Source organism: Lissotriton helveticus, chromosome 7, assembly GCF_964261635.1.
Source record: "Lissotriton helveticus chromosome 7, aLisHel1.1, whole genome shotgun sequence".
NCBI lineage: Eukaryota > Metazoa > Chordata > Amphibia > Caudata > Salamandridae > Lissotriton > Lissotriton helveticus.
In genome coordinates this window covers 75,414,636-75,427,229 of record NC_136068.1, presented here as the reverse complement: position 1 = coordinate 75,427,229, position 12,594 = coordinate 75,414,636, and the positions used below count along the sequence as shown (strand labels likewise).

The window sequence follows — 12,594 nt, the reverse complement described above, 5'->3', positions numbered from 1 at the left end:
AAAATCCTGCAGGGGAAAGGGCCACCCATCCTTCGGGGTATGGTTCAATCTTACAAGGCCCCCCGTGCCCTTCGCTCAGACCACCAACATCTCCTGCAAGTCGCGAGAGTAAAAAAGGCCAGGACTGGCGGTAGAAGATTCTCCGTCAATGTGGCAGTTCTATGGAATTCCCTTCCGCTTGCCCTGCGTTCTGAAACTGGCATCCTACGATTTCGTAAACTTTTAAAGACTTACCTGTTCCCTGCTTAATGTGTTGTCTCTGCTAGGGTTGCTCTCTCTGGATAAGCGCTGGGATGCCCAAGGGTAACCACGCGCGATACAAAACTCATTAATAATAATATGTCCAAGGATGAAATAAAAGTGGATTGTGCACAATACTGAAGGACTTTTACTCATTTCGGGAAAGAGTGTACAAACACTCTTCCTTTTTTGTTGCCTCTCTATTTCTCTTATTGCTGACAGAAAATATCTCTGCGGTCATCTTTAAAGTTGGGTGTTCTTTCTCCTCACAACTCGTTGTCTCTTTTTTTGGGTGTTCCTGGCTGGAGACGGCCCTACTGTGAAAGCATCACTCTACGCAAAGGCTGTGCCCTGACCGCTTGGAAAGGACCTGCGGAAGCAGAAGCATTCCAAACCGGTTCTGAAAGTGCAGACAGCGGAAGCACAGCTCCTGACTGCTTTACTGTATAAAGGTTGGACCTCTCTACCCCACTTGTTGTGTCATGTCCAAGACCCCTATAGCCAGGGAAAGGAGTATCCTACAGAGGACTCAGGTGAATGCTCTGCAACCAGACCTGGTGCCTGTCTGACAGCCAGCTTCCCAAAGAGGAGGGGACATGATCTACATCTGATGACCTCTTGCTGGAAGAGGTGGCTACCTGACCTAAAGCACCTAGAATCCTGTGTGTCTGCTCTGAGCGATGGAAGGAGCCGGCCAACCCTGCAGAAGAAGTGACTCAGACCGAGATCTGTGATTTAGCACCCTCACCCTTATGAGGAGATTGGCGTGTGTGGAGCCAAACTGATCTTGGAATATCTTCCCCCTGTTCTACTCTGTGATAGTCTTCTGCAGGAATCACTCTACCTGCCTGTGCGACCACCGGCAAAGATCATGAGACAATTGCAGCAGCAGGACCACTGAAGAAGCATCTGTTGGGCAGGCGGTGGCACAAACGGGAGCTCCATCCGTTGGTATGCTTCCTCCCAGAAGCCAGAAGGAGCGGGCCGGGTGGCTGCCCGAAAGGATTGTTCCACCGCGGGTGGTAAGAACTCAGCAACCGAACTGTATGAGAATTGAACATAGTAAAATCTGAGATACTGAGTGAAAAATACAAAATGGGGAGATCTGCATCTGAGCCATAATTATGCTATTGGCTTAATCACAGAGAAGAATCGCCTGGGATAGTGGGGTGGGGTGGTACCAGAAGAACTAGTGCCTAGAGACACAGCCCTACCACAGCACCAAGGGTACTTAATTTTACTTTGTTTATGTTTGTATGTAGTATTCTGTTTTAGTATGCATTAAGGTCCTTTTCTTTCTTGAAAGTAAAGCGCCATATCCGTCTCTCTCTCTCTCTATCTAATATATATAAATACATATATAAATGTATATATTCCCAACAAGTAGCGGTTAGTTCGACTTGCTTACAAAACACTGGTGGTTCAAGTATATATATGTATATTTACATATTTGTATAGACACACACACAGCTCTGATAGGTTGTTTTAGGGTGTGGGGGTGTGTTTGTTTTTTCTGCTGAGTTTTTTAGATTTTAGTGGTCGGTTTGGACTTGTATTATAGGTGATTTGGGGGTGTAGAGGGGGTGCATGTGTTTAGGATTAAGGAGCTTTAAGGGTTCAGGATTACCCTTAAACTTTATAATATATTACACTTAAAAAATAATAACATTAAAAATAGTTAAGGAAAAAGATTTAAAAAACAAATGATGAAATCCAAAATTATATTACATAATCATATAAGTCTGAAATAGTGGTGTTTCGTAATTAAAAAGCCGAAATTATGGTAGGGGGAAGAGTGACATACAACCACTTTGAACAGTGCTGGCTCTATGACCTGGCGCTCCCAGAGACTTGACTGGGGAGGCAGGAGATTAGAGGCAGCAAACCCTCTTCACTCAAGGAAACTATTTAATCCCAAATTGATTGATTTTGTCCCACTGTGTTTGCTTGTTTTGAAATGTGAGTTCCTAGCATAATAGGCCCTTTAATCGTGAAGGCGGACACATGGTTTACAGTAGGTAAAAAGTTAATTAAAATGCTTTTTCTACCTTTTTATATCAAGGGGACCTATTTTATATATTATTCAAGCCGGCAGGAGACTGGCTTATGAATGCACTGTTAAGCCAGACCTAAAATTCCATATGCGTTGACTGCCCTGCTACCATCTGTGCTTATCCTTGAAAGAAATGCCATAAATGATATCTAAGACACTTTAATAGCATTGCAATGACATGTGTGTGCCCCAAAAGTTCAACCACTGGAAGTTGGATAAATAAACACAATGATCACAGCTATGAGAAGGCCACGCACTTTTTTGTGGAAGCACACAACTTCTGCCCTATCAAAACCTGCTCTCCTGGCTCCCAATAGTTGGACACAGCTAAAGGCTATCTTCTGGTGATTCTCACATAATTGTCTGCCGACAGCTACGCTGTCAAGCCAGACTATTAAAAAAATCTCATATACTATGTATATTTTATGGATCTCGACATCACACTGATGACTTTGAGATATAAAGGGTAACAACATTATACGGGTGCGTCTTCATAATATCTTCTTACCTTTACGAATTTGTATTCCTACATGACAAACCCGTGGTGAAGGGGGTGTCTGGAAAGATATCTTTACATTAAAAGACCTATGAAGTTTGCACATAAGTTTGTATGCATCTTGCAAAATGTATTATTGCTAATGGTTTTGCCTGAGGTGCATTATATATGTTTAATAAATAACTTACCGGTTTGTGTGTTTTGTGCGTGTGTGCTCATGCTGGGAAATGGGGGTGTGATTGTGCATTCTAGGGTATTTCCAAATGGGACAAGTAAATAAGGCCATGGCTTTGGAACTTTGACATTGCAGTCCAGGGAAGTTAAAAACCAAAGCTGTCCAGTTTCACAGGTTCATGCATGAGTAGCTTATCCAGCATGGCTGTTTTGCTTTGCTTGAAGTCCTGCTTGTCCCATTTTAAAGTCAGGACTCCAAGTCCCAGAATGCAATATAAAAACCTGCCTGAATGGTCTACTCGCGCATAGTCCTGGTATACTTGTAAGCTCTGGTTAAAGACCTTGTTGAGAGGTATCGCACTTACTGCTGGAACTTGTTTCAAAAGCAAACAACTTCTGTGGACTTTTTGAAACGTCTTCAAATGGGAATTCCCTTTGGTGTTTTCATGCAAAGATCTTCCTACTATTATGCTGGAAGTCAGCCTGAGCGGAGACTGATATAACTCAGTGAGCTAAACACCTGTTGCAGAGATCTTTGTTTAACCTGGAGGTCAGAGGTCCTAATCCTACTAAAAGAGATCGGTCGGTTAAAGTACCCGCAGCATGGGTTTGCGTGAAGCCTTGCCAGTGCATGTTTAGTCATAGACGATAGCTCAGTAGGTTACTGTGCCTGTTGCAGAGACATTTGCTTGAGTGGACTGTAGGTTAAATGATTGAATCCAAGGGTTGACAACGTTCTGTAAAAACTGAATTGTCCCCATCTCATACAGCAATGTGTAAAAAATATTATTTTCTTATGACAATTTTGTTTGTGACACCAGTATTTACGTTTCAGGAGAAAACAGCGTCACTGTTGTACTTGAGTTTGCTTTTTAATGTCGCAGGACCAGTACTTGCCCTGGAATTGATTTCTAAAGGAAGCTTGCAGACCCCAACATCGGCAATGACACACTACGGGGCCGAATCTGTTTTTGGCCGGAAGGGCTCCGAACCCTTCTGACCGAATCGGTCGGTGCCGGCCGGATTTCTTCCGACCGAGCCATTCTGATGGGCTCGGTCGGGAAGGAATCCGACTCGGATTACCGGATTGCAAATGACAGGCTCGGAGAGCCTGTCCGCAGTCCGGAAATCCTCCAGTACTCCCCCGGTCGCCTCTGTGTGACCGAGGGCAGCTTTCACTGCCTTTTTGTGCCGGTCTGTCCAGCACGAAAAGGCAGTCGGAAGCTGTTTCTGGGGGCCCCCGGCAGGGCCCCCATGGGTGTGAGGGCGCCGGATGGCAGCCTGGGGGCACCTATGGTGCCCCTCCGTTGACCCCTGCACCCGGTGGCAGGCACATTGGAGTGCCGGCCACAGGGTGCGTGCAGCGATGAACTGCACCCCTGCTTTCTACATTGCACGCATGCTTTCTGGTCGGAAAGCATGCTTGCATTGTAAGGTATACGAATGTGACTGAACCCTGTTCGGTGGTATTGTACTAGCAGGGCTGTAACCGATGACAGCAGGTCGGTTGGTTACAGCTCCAGCCCGATGTTGGACGGACTCAGGTCGGTCGATTACAGCTCCTGCCCGATGTTGGACGGACTCAGGTCGGTCGATTACAGCTCCTGCCCGATGTTGGACGGACTCAGGTCCGTCTGACATCGGAATAGGCCCCTCAGTCTGAGCCAGGGCTCGCTTTTCGGATTCCCTCCTTGTGACCGGTCTTTCTCTGGCCCCGCACAGTCAGAGCCCTGAGGAGAGATCTGTCTGCAAGTAACATGCCGTTTTCTTGCCACACTAAGCTTTGCAAATGTTGTCAACACGTCCTGTAGTAGGAAAGCGCCGTGATGCCGCAACAATGGTAGAAAGCGCTATGCAAAGGCAACCAGCATAAAATCCTAGCATCCTTAATCTTCCTTGGGGGAAGGTGGCACCTCATATTGAAGGTTCTGTATGAGGTACTTTAAGACTGACCATATATTATGTTAACTAGACACTCCCTCCTTTATCTAAATTTGACTTTGAAAGCCTTACATAAAAGAACTCGACCTTCGACCTTTCTGCGCGATGTGATAACGTCCCACGTACATCACGCCGAGTGCAAAGGTCACGCTGCTATCCATGGGTTCGGTGGCGGCGCTGCTGGTGCTCGGCTCTGGGAGCACACAGGCCGTCTCGAGACCCTTATACGTGCTCTGTGCGAAATGTCTGCCCGCGCGGCTCCTGCAAGGGGCTGAAGAAGCGAGCCCCAGGGGCCCGTCCCTGCAGGAACCAACCTGCTGCCTGACCTCCCACCTCCCGGGACAAAATCCAACTCTGGGAAGACTTCCTTATTGATCCAATATAGATTGGAGGGATCACCCGCTGTATGCCACTATGATGTTTAATGCCCGGCTACTATATAAGTAAGTATATACGTGGTATTTGTATAGCGTGAACCTAGCTGGAGAGCCTTGGGCTGTTTAACATGTTGCAAGACAGTGTGTTTTAAAGATGCGTGTCTTCCAGTGGTGCTGGAAGGAGGAATGCAGCAGCACCCACTCGATTCTACTGCTGTTTCCAAAATGAAAATCATGCTCTTTCAGAAGACAGAGCTCCAGCTTTGCACACACTGAAAGGTCCTCTGTAGTAATGTATTTTTAAAATGTTCAATGACTAGACTTGTTACAGCAATTTACATATATTTCTCCACGTTATGGAGCAAGATGCTACCCCCATCCAGATGTGAGTGCATGAGGGCTTAAACCAGACTTCTCCAACTAGTCGCTCGTGAGCTACTAGTAACTCTCAACCTACCTGCAAGTAGCTCTCCCGTGTGCAGTCCACTCTTCTAAATTAGAAGTTTAGCTTGTGTAGATTAATATACGGATACCAAACTTGGAAGTGTATGTTTGAGATGAAAAAAATTGCATTTTAATGTTTAGAGGAAAATGACTTAATTATCAAACTCTATTTAAGGCTGACAGTTGAGTAATAAATCATCCAGTGTTAGAAAGACTCATAACTAATATTATGATCTTGTTGCCACAGGCATTGCAACTATGGCTGTTATCTATTACCCAGGCAGAGCAAGTCGAAATTGATAACACTTTTGTTTACTCATGGCAATTCTGCCTGATGCCCTGAAGTGGTCACTGCGGACAACCTTGCATGAGATAACCACTAATTTAATCCTGTCTGGTGTGTCACTATTTCATAAGTAGCACTTATTACAGAAGAGGTTGGAGACCCCTGGCTTTAACTGTTTCGCTGTCGTTAGTAGAGAGAGCTAGTGCCAAGCATCCTCGAGAGCTTGTTCTCTCTGGATGCTACATTATGGATCATTTATGGAGCTGACCTTCATCGAACATTTGGCCACTTGGAAGATTGCCGTACAGATAAAAACACACACGCCCATACTTTCTGCCCCTTACCTACAGACAAGAATCCCCCCATCTCATTCTTCTTGCCTATTTCAATGCAGTGAACTTCCTGGTTGCGGCTCATATGAGCCCATCTGGGGTTCAAGGATTTCTAGAGCTCCAGGTAATACTATATTAGATGCTGTGGATACCTCTCTTCCTCCTGCCATCCATTTGTAGCAATCTGGTGCCATATTTCGTCTTCGTGTAGTGCTGTAAGGATCCTGTCTCCCTTCAGCTTAATTTGATCCTGCCTCCTCATCCAGGCACACAAAGCACTACACAACACCGGACCTACATACCTCAACAACCGACTCAGCTTCCACACCCCCACCCGAAGCCTCCGCTCAGCCAACCTCGCCCTCGCCATAGTCCCTCGTATCCGGAAAGCCACCATCGGCAGCAGATCCTTCTCCTACCTCGCCGCCAAGACCTGGAACACCCTCCCTGACAGCCTACGACAGACCCAAGACCTGCTCGCCTTCAGAAGACTCCTAAAGACCTGGCTCTTCGACCAGTAGCGCCCCCGCCCCCCAGTGCCTTGAGACCCTCACGGGTATGTAGCGCGCTTTAGAAATGTGTGATTGATTGATTGATTGATTGAATTTAACAGCAGCCTTCCATGTTCGCCCTTATGGAGAGCTACACCACTGCTGCAATCTGCTCCTCCCACCCCGTATTTATACGCTTTATACATTTTATTTTTATACGGTTCTGATAATGGACTCTTCATCATCAGCCTTTATTTCCTTCCCTCATGTGGCCCTTGAAACATGGGACAAAACACTAGATGAACCCTCTGCTCCCAAGGAGAGTTAAACATGGGCAAAGTATCAAGATGCCGTTCTCAGTACCGGACTTGGTCGTGGCAAAGGGACACTGGACTCCAGATGTTACCTGGCGAACTGGACACACACATCCAGATGTGTCATTAAGTGCTGCTAGATTTAGAGACAGGACTCCGGATGTGGCCTCCAGGATTGGTCAAAATATTTCATATGTGCTGACTGTGAGAACTGATAGGGTAAAGGTACCTTCAAGGGATTTCACTGATGGTTTTTTATACTAGTTTGTATATTCAATTCAAGACCCAAATCAATGGTGAACTATATTCAAACATAAAAATCGTTATTATTCATTCCAATTTTAAACAATCACAATATGTGATCAAATCAGAAAAAGGCAAAAGAACGGGTGTATGTAGAAAAAATATGTATTTTTATGTATTATTAATCAAATAGGGTACTCAGAAAGTGTATCAACAATGTTACAAGAAGTACATAATACAGAAATAAAATAAATGCGCTTTTCTTCTTTGTTGTAATAAATACAGAAGGTTGAAAGAAAAAGCGTAGGTTGACCTACGCTTTTTCTTTCAACCTTCTGTATTTATTACAACAAAGAAAAGCGCATACAATTGCTACAATGACGTTGTTTTATTTCTGTATTATGTACTTCCTGTAACGTTGTTGATCTACTTTCTGAGTACCCTATTTGATTAATAATACATATAAAATACATATTTTTTCTACATACACCCGTTCTTTTGCCTTTTTCTGATTTGATCACATATTGTGATTGTTTAAAATGCCAATGAATAATAACGATTTTTATGTTTGAATATAGACCACCATTGATTTGGGTCTTGAATTGAATTTACAAACTAGTATAAAAAGCCATCAGTGAAATCCCTTGAAGGTACCTTTACCCTATCATTCTCTTGCCCGAACCCTCAGGGGTATATTGGGTTGCCCACTTATTACATATTGACTGTGAGAGCTGGCAGCAGTGATTCAGATGTCGCCTTCACAACTGAACCAATTCCCCAGGCTTGGTCTCAAATACTGGATTGTGAATTTCACATGTGGCCATCAGGACTGTAACCAGTCTTCCAGATCTGAACCCCGGCTCAGCACACTGTCCCCCAGATAACTCCTCCACAACTGGGCACAACCCTATTGATGGGCCGCCAGACCGGGACATAACTCCTCAGTAGCGTCCTTCGGAGCTGTAACAACAGCGCAGGCATGAACCCCAGAAACCGACACACGATACTAGATGGGGTTTCCAGACACTGACATTATATCCCACTCTTGGCGTTCATGCCTTTACAAAGTACTGCAGGAAAGGCCTTAATTGTGATTTGTACAATAGTAACAGATCCTGCCTTTTCCTGCTGGCTTTAACACTCCATAATGTTCACATTTCAGTTCAGTTCCATACATTTCCCTAAACTAGATCTACAGCAGCACCACTGCAACGGAGCGCTTTATGTGTGGGTATGTCAGATTTGCTCATCTAAAAATGAGCTGGGCATGGGTGGCTGAGTAACGTGTGGTTACATAAGTGTCCCTCTTTTCATTACCAGCAGTAAGATGGACTCTCAAATCTACTATGGTCCCCTGCTTCACCTTTGCTTCTCAGTTCTACGCTGGTCCTTCCAAGCGGAGGGTGCCTCAATATCAGACCGGCCACCTCACACGGTGCCACCATAAGTCACACAATATTGGCTTCCTTCACATAGTTACCATTTGAAGAGCCATTATCACATGGCGGAAGGGAGGGTTAGCTGGAAACCTAGCTCATCTTTGGAGGATCTGAGCAGCCGTTGTCCATTAAGGGGTTTGATGACACAGTGCCACTGTGTGCCACACCGTATCCGCTTCCTTCACATGGTCACCAGGAGAAGCGCCGTTGTTACATGGTCGAAGGGAAGGTGAGCTGGAAACCTCTGCACTGAGAGGGCTCCCAGCTCATCTTTCAAGGATCTAAGCAGCTGATGTCCATTAACCCCTTCGCCGCTGGCGGGATTCCCCCGCTGTGCTGGGGGGTGGGGGCGCGTACTGCGCCCCCATGCTCATGACGAGGTCAGCTCATCATGAGCCACGGCGCTCCGGTGCTCATGACGAGCTGAGCTCGTCATGACTGCGCCCGGTCCAATGGAACGTTCAGCACAGCAGGGGAATCAGCCGAGCATGCAAGCGTTCCAAGTAACGAGCACCGGAGCGCCGTGGCTCATGACGAGCTGACCTCGTCATGAGCGCTCAAGAGGTTAAGGGGTGTGAGTACACATCAGGACTTTGGCGGTAGCCTGTGCAATTCTTTTTTGGAGGTGGAGAAGGACTGGTGGGGGCAGGGGCAGAGGTGCCTTTGATACAGATCTCGGCATGCAGCCCCACCCCCTCCAAGTCCCCACTCCCTCCTATACTGTGAACTTTTATTTAAGCTACCAGGACTGCGATATTGAGGTGTTAATATCGACACCCATGTGCATTGACTCTGCAATACTGACTAATATATCTTCAAGGTAAGTAGATGTTGAGTTAGAATACTAGATATTTATTTATTTATTTATTTATTTTATATAGCGCAAACTTGACCCGCAGTTATTGGGTATAAGAGCGCTTTACGTAGCACCAGTTTCCTTACAGAAGGGCACATTCATTTTTGTTAGGCACGGTGAGATTAAGTGATTTGCCCAGAATCACAGGATGTTCAGTGTCATTGCCGAGACTCGAACCCAGTTCCCCAGATATGAGGTCGACCGCCTTAGCCATTAGGCCAACTCCTCTTCCCAGGTAGAAACTTCCCTATATATGATTACATTAACAATATAGTGGTAGACTATATTGTAGAGGTGATATATGTGCAGGTCTATATTAATGACCTTGACATTCTTTAACTGTCTTGCAACTGTCTAGGTTGGTTTTTACCCTCGTCCACCGGATACAGATGTCCCACCAAGTCCCAACTTTACATATGCATAAGAGTTGCTCCCTTCTACCACCTGCAGTCCTGTCTGTTCCACACGACGTAGTATTCTCGTGCAGCCTTTTTTTCTTGAAACTTCATATTACAGATTATTTTCTGCAAATGCTAGATTGCCATACAATTTCTGCAAGGTTTGTTGGGAAACAAATCACCATTTTGAAAAGAATGATGTACGTGGCAAAGAACCACAGTCAAGCTAGAAATACAATTACGTAAAAAAAAAAAAAGAAAATACTGTACAGATTGGTATTACTAGTCTATCTATCAAGATATTTACCTGGGGACTCTATGGAGACATTAGGAGTGCATGAGTGGGTGAAGGAAGATTAGATAAGGCCATTTACCAGCTTAGGTAAGACTTCACAATAAACTCAGACGTGGTAATAGCAGGAATAGAGTGCAGGTCAGAGGTAGTCTTTTCCAGAGGGGAGGGCTAAATAACTGGAAAGAGAAATCCAGAGGCAGCACAGTAGTGGGGGTTGTGCAGTAGCTATGTCTGTTCTGCATTCATGACAGGTAGCTGGGAAATATACCATTTAGTGCTTAAATACCTATTTCTTTGCTCGTACCCAGCCATTTGTGGAGCAACAGTAGGATGTATGGCTGCAAAGGTTACACATAGATCTTAAGGCAAAGTTTAGCACTTCGTCCTGTGGTGGTAATAAATATTAAAGTAAGCCAACAGGCAAATTGGAGGAGGCCTGGCTGGCTCCGCACACATCGGCTATCTCCACGCAACTCCGGCTGATTACATTAAATCTCTTACACATAATGTACCTCACCTCGTTACTCTTACACTGTGCTGGCAGGATCCCCCATCCTGGCTGTTTCCACTGTTCCCCAGCTGCATCTGAATTTGATCACGTGGCTGGGCCTGCCCAGTTATCTCTGCATATTGGCAGTGAATACAAAGGGGCCCATTATGATGTCGGCAGATTTTCCCCGCCACATTTTTAGCATTGTGGCGGGCGGTGCTGAGAGCATCGCCCGCCACAATGCTAAAAATACAGGATGTGCCCGCCACTGTGGGGGGCACATCCTAATACCTCCCATGGGACCCCCTCCCTTATGGCGGGCGGTCCCGATTTCCGATAGGATGGCGGGTGGACTAAGTCCGCCCGTCATCCTAATGACCCCCAAAGTGAGCTTTCGGAGGTCTTGGCGCGGGACCTTGGCCTAACCACCAGGGTGGCTCCTGCTTGGCATGGTTGATGAGATTGGCGGCTCCCAGGCTGACCGTACACTCGTGGGCGTTGCCACATTGGTTCCTAAGCGCGATGTTGCCCGGAGATGGAACTCCCCCAGGGCCCCGTCCCTGGTGGAGTGGATTGCAGGAGTGGACTGGGGCGCTCAACTCGAAAGTCTGTATATTCTGCACAAGGCTGTCCACAGAAGAACAATAAGATATGGGGGAAGTGAGAGACACACTATGGTTTGGGGATGTGATTTGTCAAATGGTTGGTTATAATGTGACGGTGGTTGTACTTTACTTGGTGGATTCCAAAAACGAATAAATATTTTGTTTTTAAAAACAAGTACACCGACAAGTAGGCTATTGCAGTTACCTGACTTGCTCCTCAAGTTAAGTGCAGAGAGCAGTGCTTTATCTGTGTGGAAGGAAATGTGGCTCATGATTTTGCAGATTTTGAGTACTTGGTATTTGTCAGGAGTCACTGTGGATGTGCTAAAGGATTTGGAATGAAAAGTTCACAAATATTTTTAACAGAAGGTTGGTGAGTGAGTCTGGCCAAAATAGAATAAGCAGAGGAAGATGCCCGATTTAAACTTTTTCTGTCATAGCACAACGGTGTCACAGGTGTACACCTATGTCAGTGTTGAAAGATGGTGAGGAAAGGATCCATGAATGAAGAAGCCAGTTGTAGTAACAGAATAACAGAAATTATTATATTGAAGGAAAAAAATAACCCACAGCAGAGGAAGTGTCCAGATGCTTCAAGGAATGACCCTTGAAGTTCTGAGAACCAGACTACACGTTCCAACAGAACATGGAATGACAATCAAACAAATACCGATATATTTAAAACACCAAATAAAGAGAACACCAAGAGAGCAAACCAATAGCCAGAAATCATGAAAGGTCACATGCTACAGTGAGTTATCTTGGTCATTGTGTACATTTACATTCTGTCAAATGACGGAATGACTAGAATAAAAACCACATTAATGATACAGCTCAGACAGACAGACACTGTTTCGGCCCCTTTCATATTGTACGATGGCCCTCATCAGGTATAATCAGCTGTGACAGTAGAGGTGTACGTAAGAACTAACTTGACACTGTTGGGTTTTGTACCTAGGGGAGTAAGAGGGAACAGATTTTCCAACTTAACTAACAACTCTCTTTTTTCCCATATTTATTTCTAAAGCTCTTTGGTGTCCTGGGCCAGGATTTTCATTAATTTGCTAGGTGCTACATATCTCAATAGGGTTTAGCTTGGGAAAAATTGTTAGTTTTAAAG

The 12,594-nt window shown here is 45.3% G+C and overlaps 2 protein-coding genes across 8 annotated transcripts in view; both read left to right on the top strand.

Moving 5' to 3' along the window:
• LOC144768106 (tyrosine-protein phosphatase non-receptor type 6-like) overlaps window positions 1–12,594 on the top strand; it is an 848,841-nt gene that overhangs the window by 672,160 nt on the left and 164,087 nt on the right. The gene's annotated exons all lie outside the window — the stretch shown is intronic.
• LOC144768104 (tyrosine-protein phosphatase non-receptor type 6-like) overlaps window positions 1–12,594 on the top strand; it is a 269,710-nt gene that overhangs the window by 93,029 nt on the left and 164,087 nt on the right. For 2 of the 7 annotated variants that reach the window (XM_078651508.1, XM_078651507.1), the window contains exon 1: window positions 5,066–5,347. The exons of 3 other annotated variants lie outside the window; for them this stretch is intronic. In XM_078651508.1, the coding sequence (XP_078507634.1) occupies window positions 5,319–5,347 (29 nt within the window). In that variant the 5' untranslated portion in view covers window positions 5,066–5,318. Of the gene's footprint in view, window positions 1–5,065; window positions 5,348–12,594 lie in introns of those variants that run through there. 2 more of the 7 variants (XM_078651505.1, XM_078651504.1) reach the window with 1 other exon arrangement.